The sequence below is a fragment of the Epinephelus moara genome, chromosome 5 (assembly GCF_006386435.1).
Source record: "Epinephelus moara isolate mb chromosome 5, YSFRI_EMoa_1.0, whole genome shotgun sequence".
In the NCBI taxonomy this organism is placed as follows: Eukaryota; Metazoa; Chordata; class Actinopteri; order Perciformes; family Serranidae; genus Epinephelus; species Epinephelus moara.
The window spans coordinates 32,119,960-32,127,495 of NC_065510.1; the positions used below are offsets into that span (position 1 = coordinate 32,119,960).

Below are 7,536 nucleotides of genomic sequence, written 5' to 3' on the forward strand. Positions count from 1 at the left end.
TCTGTCACAGCAAATGAGAGAGTGGGACCAGCAGTGACTTTTTTTGGAGTTGTCTTGGGACTAGAAGACTCAGCTGAAAACATACAGTATTAATGAGTGGCCATGTGGAACAGTTATTACTTTCTGACAAAGGAGTGGTATTGTTTCAATAGAAAAATTAAGAGCATGAACTTACCTTTTGTGACTTTAAGATTGACCTTTATGAATGAATCACGGCCAAATTTCTCTGCTCCACAGTAATATGTCTTCGAGTCTGACTGTTGGAGATTAGTGAAGGTCACAAAAAAACCATCTGCTGTGTTAGTTACCTCTATTCTGTTTTTATATTTTTTAGTCTTTCGATATTCTGCTTTGACGATGATGTGTTTGTCTTCTGTGCATGGACTGTTACAAAAGTACTTAACATTATATTTTACATCAGTCCAAGCGTCCCAGTCTGAGCATTTGATTGTCACATTCCTCCCAACATGGCCAGTTATGCTGAGAGGCTTCATCTCCACAAAACTCAGACCTACAAGTGGAAATAAAGGAAACAATTTGTCATTATCATAGTAGTAATGCAGAAATCATTCAACAGCCACAGTATTTAAACACCAGCTGCAGTAGATGCAAATACAGAGAATGCAGAAAACAGCTGCAGTAGATGCAAATACAGAGAATGCAGAAAAAATAAATAAACTCACCGAAAAGAAGACAAGAGTACGCATAGATTGTTTTCATTGTGAAAATGACTGGTAACGAACAAGAAAGCAAGTGTAAGGGAATCATAAGGTCAGTCCAGCCACAGTCTTCACACATCTCCCTCACTTCCCTTTCCTCTCACCCTTTCAAAGGTTGCAGCTCCTCCGTTTTCTTTGAGCAAAGACACACACTCACACACACTTGCACACAGAACATACAGCGTAATGAGTGAGACTTTGTTATTGTGTACAAAACAGGAAACCATACACAGGAAACAGAGAAACAATTTTTATACAGGATTTAAACAGATAATAAAGCAAAATGCAATATTTTAACTTCAATTATTATATTAGTAGGAGTGACTGACACTTCAGCCACAATAGCACAAACAGTAAGTGTGCTTGGGCACATGGAAATGAAATGCACTAACTTTAAAAAAAAAAAAAAAAAAAAAAAAAAAAAGCACCAGCAATGTTCTTATGAAAAATCATCCCAGGGTTCACAATTTCTTATTTTTGTGATGCGTTACTTAAATTAAAGCAAAAACACATGAGACACATTTTTTGGTGCAACCTGTAGCATTACTACTGAATTATTAAAGTAAAAGGAATCACTCTTTTATACCATAAACTATGCAGTAAAAATGGACAACATGTCAGCTCCCCCAAAGTGAAGCCAAAACATCCTGATTGCCCCCTGGTGGCTGGCTGCAGTACATGTCGTAGACCCCACCCTCTCCATGTCAGCAGATGGGATATATGAGCCAAACTACAAAACCCAAAGTACACATCAAATAAATCTTTCCCAAAGATAGTTTCTGTTATTTCAGGGAGTTCTTATGACACTGATGTATGTTCAAGTTGTTTTTAGGATAAGTTTGTTTGTAATTAGTTATTTGATGCTTTAAAAGGGTGTTTGATGACATAATCAACAGCTGTGTGTGCAAATCGGTGTGTTTGCAATCAATGGCACAGCTCGTGATTGGTCCGATGGGTGTATGGACTCACACACACTTGCACACGGAGCATACAGCGTAATATGTGAGACTTTGTTACTATGTACAAAACAGCGAACCATGCACAGGATTTCAACAGATAATAAAGCAAAATGCAATATTTTAACTTTGGCACAAGTGTTCTAGTAATTGAAACATAAAACAAATAAAAACACAGGAGATGTATTTTTTGCATTATTACTTTATTATTTAAGTACAAAGAATCACTTTCATATTAAAAAAAGAATGGATTTAAAAATTAATATGACCACTTTGTGAAAAACGTCACAAACTCCATGCCTAGTCCCAACCCAAACCTTAACAATATATCAGTTCTTAATCAGAAATGTTAATCAATTTCTTTGTGGGGACCACGCATTTGTCCTCAAATGTGAGATACGCCCCCGTAATATGACTGTTTAAACAGATTTCTGTCTGCATAGCATAGATTCTCAATTTGTCCAAAAGAAAATTTGACAAAGAAGGGTTTAATGTTGGAGAGAAGAAAGAGAATACTGTGGAAATGAAAGATACACCTTCAAAGACTTTCATCAGATGCAATATTAATCAAAAATGTGTCCATCAGCAACTGCACCCACATGACGTTGCTGTGTTATTAGACCAGTGTTAAATTAGATAGAGTTACATAATACATTTAACTGACAGACAAGGCATTTGTGAGACATACTGTATTTACAAAGTGATCACATATTTGTAAAGAGAACCAAAATAGCAGTAAGTTAGTAGCTGCAGGCCAGAGTGAGAACATACTGTATCTTTCAACATTCTGCCATATGATAGTGATGCAATAGCTCCTGCTGCAGTGATCAGTCAACGTTGTGACAAAGCTGTGTGGAGTGCTGTTCGCTTTTGGAGGGTGTGAGAGTGCTGTAGACTTTGTCTTCATCCATCGTGAACTGGTGGAGTGATTGGTAGACTTGATCAGGACCGGCCCTCTGCGTGAACATAACATGTTTGAGTTATGTTATTAGACTGGTCCCAAATTAAACAGGGTAAGAGACAATACATTTATTGAAATTAAAAGGCATTGATGCAACAGGTCTATTTGCAAAGTGACTTAAAATGGTATTAAGTTTACTAGCTGCAAACCAAGGGGAAAAGAGAAGTAATGCAAGGACCAGGAGCAAGATATGACAATTATACAGATGGAACTGGCTTAGGGGTCAATGCTCAAGTGTCACCAGGAACAAATCCCTCCGGAAGCCAAGATATCATAAATACAAATACTACATAAGGACTAGAAAGCCCATATATCTCTACACAGACTGTACAGTTATTTAAATTTGTAATCCAAATAGTAGAGAATGGTTAATAGTAATGATTTTGTCTACTGATTTTTAATTTTTCACTTAAATTGTAAAACATCTCAACAACTACCAGATAGATTGGGACAAAGTTACGTTCAGGCATGCCTGGTCCCCAGAGGATGAGTCTCAGTGACCTTGTTGTTCCCCTGGCTTATCAAATACAGCAGCCCATCATCAGGTCAAAATTTCAATAAGTCAGATACTTTAGTTTAAAATAGCTTCAAAAACAATGACATTGCCATCAGTCTCAGCTGCACTTTGAACTAAGTGCTAATTAGCAGCTGTTAGCATGCTAACACTCTAAACCAAGATGGGGAACCTGATAAACATTACACCCTCTAAACGTTCACACTGTCACTGTGAGTGTGTCAGTGTGGTGTAAACAAACCCCAAATAAGATAGATTGCCAATTAAGACGAGGCATTTCACATTTACTTGAATTAAGTTAAATGGCACCAGTTAATCAAATCCATTCACAAAATAAATTGGATTATAAATGTCAATTTAAGATTATCTCACTAACTTCAAATATACAGTAGTTTTGCAGTGTTCTTATGTTAATCACATTGTATTCTAAATAGGGATGTGAAACACCAAAAAGCCACCAGAGAAATAATCAATCCAATCGCCAAAAAAAAAATGTCAACGTTGAACTTTTCTGCACATCACAGATCCGTTACATATGCACCCTATCATGCAGTGGGTATGTTCAAATGTTTCATTTCAACAACACTGCGGTTAATATGTGGTTAGGTTTAGGCACAAATCCACTTAGCTGTGGTTACAAATAGATATTTTTTTGGCTCAAAACACCTCCTCTGGGGAACACAATCCCAGCAGTAAAAGCTACACAGTCTCAGAAAAAAATTAACAATTTTTTTATGTCATTATCCCCTCTGACAGCTCACGACCTCGCTTAAAGGCTCTCTAAGTCTTCCTAAGCTTGAAAAGTTTTTGTCACATACAACAAACATCTCCTTACGATCCGCTAGCTACATGTCCTCTGAATATGCTGTGAAAAAGTCTCTGTAGGCAGCCCAGGCTCCACAAATGGAGTCCCCTACCGGGTTTATAAACGTGCACCTGATACCCTTAAATTTTTGTGGAAACAGCTAAGAATAGTTTGGGAGAAACAAATTTTCCCAAGAGCATGGCATAGGGCAGGGGGTGTCCTCATTCCTAAGGAGAAGGAGTCTGTGGACCTTAGCCAGTTCCGGATGATTTCTATCTTCTGTGTAGAGGGGAAGATTTTTTTTTTTTAGTATAGTAGCGCAGAGATTAACTAGCTACTTGGAAAGGAATAGCTTAATAGATACTATGGTGCAGAAGGCAGGAATACCAGGTTTTTCAGGGTGTTTAGAGCATACTAGCATGATCTGGCACCAGATTCAGGCAGCGAAGATTAAAAAAAAGGATCTGCATGTAATATTGGAGGTGTCGTGGGACCACCTAGACGAAACACTGGTGAAAGGAGGTTCCCACCTGATGACCCCAAAGACATGTTAGTCACGACTGGGTCGGCTAATCTCAGTCCCTCGTGTCTTCAAGTACTTATCAAGAAACTGACCTCAGAAATCATATAATTGTGCATTGTACTGTATATTATGACTTTGTTAGATTAAGAACTGCGTCTGGGGAATCAAATATTTCATATTTATACCAAAACCTGTTGTACACAGTTGGTTTGTGTCTTACCCTGTTGTTTCTTCATCATCTTCTAGGCAGGAATCAGTACGACCATCACTATGGTTATTATCCAAATCACACCTGCAGTCAAATGCGGTATATATCCTGACCAAAGAGAGAAAAGGAGAAAATATTAATAGGTTAATACCAATTAATAGGTTAATCTCCTCACATCCCCTTATATGTCTAGGTAAGTGTAGCCTCGCATCACCAGGCTCTTCACATACGGTGAAGAGCCTGGTTTCCATTCACTCTGAATTTTGTCTGGATTCTGGTTCCGGTCTAGAGAGCGGATGCGGAATTCACAAAATTCACCAAAGTAAAAGTGTTCATCAAAGTAAAACTTTAAATTCTGTCGCACCATCGATTTGGGGTGATTAGGGGTGTAAGAAAATGGATTAACTTAATGGCTTGGGGCTTTTCTTGTAAATTATATTCTTTAAATTAAAAAGTTTCACCGCATTTTTATTAGCTTGGTGCTTTTATTTTAACGGAAGGGCGCATCAATCGAATTCCGGATCCTGTCTCACTCTCCCTGGTTCTGGTTCCTTACCAAAATGGCCACTAACGGCCCCAGACTAAGGTAAGTGAATGCTAATATTACAAGGATATATCAAAATAAGCACATTGTTAATAAAAAGATGCTTTTGGCTGTGGATGGGTATTAAAGGGTAGGTTCCTTTGATCTTAATTTTAAAACATTTGAGACATACTGCTTTTTATTTAAAACACAAAACATATTTAATTACAGTCTGCCTTGTCTTTTTTTATTTGACTGGTTAGTTGAGTCTACAAATAAATTAACTTTATTTTTTCTATGGTAGTGTGAAATTTACTGTAATAAATTTGTGGTTGTCGAAGTCTCCTTGTGGTGTATTTGATAGAGGACCTCTTTGTATGAACACTGTTGAGGACTTTTATTTACTTTGGTTAAATCCATTTTACATTTGTCATCAAACTGCATTTTATTTTATTTGCATATGTCTCAACACCTTGACAATGTGTATTATTTACACTCTGTATTTTTCTTTCAATTAATAATGCAACATATATGTCAAGTTTAGATAAGTGCACTTCATACCTGCTCCTCCTGTTGCGGATGCAGTAGGCAACATTGTATTCAGGGTTGTGTGTGACGCTGACATATCAGTCATATTATCCGAGCTGTTTGAAGACGTGATGGAGTCGTCTGTCACAGTAAATGAGAGAGTGGGACCAGCAGTTACTTTTTTTGGAGTTGTCTTGGGACTGTAAGACTCAGCTGAAAACATAGAGTATTAATGAGTGGCCATGTGGAACAGTTATTACTTTCTGACAAAGGAGTGGTATTGTTTCAAAAGAAAAGAAAAAAAAACAACCTTACCTTTTGTGACTTTAAGATTGACCTTTATGTATAAATCAGGGCCAAATTTCTCTGCTCCACAGTAATATGTCTTCGAGTCTGACTCTTGGAGATTAGTGAAGGTCACAAAAAAACCTTCTGCTGTGTTAGTTACCTCTATTCTGTTTTTATATTTTTTAGTCTTTCGATATTCTGCTTTGACGATGATGTGTTTGTCTTCTGTGCATGGACTGTCACAAAAGTACTTAACATTATATTTTACATCAGTCACAGAGTTCCAGTCTGAGCATTTGATTGTCACATTCCCCCCAACATGGCCAGTTATGCTGAGAGGCTTCATCTCCACAACACTCAGAGCTACAAGTGGAAATAAAGGAAACAATTTGGCATTGTCATAGTATTAATGCAGAAATCACTTTAAATATGTACATTTTTCATATTGCTCCATCTGATTATTGGTGATGGCAAGACTTTGACTAAATGACTCATTTAGCAAAATAAACATAAAGTATATCATTCAACAGCCACAGTATTTAAACACCAGCTGCAGTAGATGCAAATACAGAGAATGCAGAAAAAATAAATAAACTCACCGAAAAGAAGACAAGAGTACGCATAGATTGTTTTCATTGTGACACTGACAGGCAGCGAACAAGAAAGCAAGTGTAAGGGAATCATAGGGTCAGTCCAGCCACAGTCTTCGCAGTTCCCCCTCACTTCCCTTTCCTCTCACCCTTTCAAAGGTTGCAGCCCCTCCCTTTTCTTTGAGCAAAGACACACACTCACACACACTTGCACACAGAACATACAGTGTAATGAGTGAGACTTTGTTATTGTGTACAATACAGCAAACCATACAGAGGAAACAGAGAAACATTTGTTTCCATTTTCTTATTTTTGTGATATGTCACTTCAAATTAAAACAAAAACACGAGACACATATTTTTGGTGCAGTCTTTAGAATTACTACTGAATTTTTAAAGTAAAAGGAATCATACCATACACTATGCAATAAAAATGGACAACATAACAGCTCCCCCAAAGAGAAGCCAAAACATCCTGATTGCCCCCTGGTGGCTGGCTGCAGGACATGTCGTAGACCCCACCCTCTCCATGTCAGCAGATGGGATATGAGCCAAAGATGGTTTCTGTTATTTCAGGCAGTTCTTATGACACTGATGTATGTTCAAGTTGTTGTTTTTAGGATAAGTTTGGTTGTAATAAATTATTTGACGCTTCAAAAGGGTGTTTGATGACATAATCAACAGCTGTGTGTGCAAACTGGTGTGTTTGCGATCAATGGCACGGCTCGTGATTGGTCCGATGGGTTTATGGATGGGAACTCTATGCTACTGCACAGATTCTGGCTCCAAATGACGTCTTCAGTGCACGATGGCAGCGGCCCTCTCTGGCTTCAATTTTGTACAGTGGGAGTAAGCACAAACACATCATCCATCTCTACAGTCAATGTTTCATACAAGTACCATTTTGTGAAAAAAAATCGC

General features: G+C 37.8%; 1 protein-coding gene across 1 annotated transcript in view; it reads right to left on the reverse strand.

Annotated features, from left to right (window-relative positions):
• Positions 1-756, reverse strand: part of LOC126390967 (CMRF35-like molecule 1) — a 9,176-nt gene extending 8,420 nt beyond the window's left edge. Inside the window, exon 1 of the mRNA XM_050045501.1 lies at positions 684-756. Coding sequence (XP_049901458.1) covers positions 684-720 — 37 coding nt within the window. The 5' untranslated portion in view covers positions 721-756. The remainder of the gene's footprint in view (positions 1-683) is intronic.
• Positions 757-7,536: the final 6,780 nt, after the last annotated feature.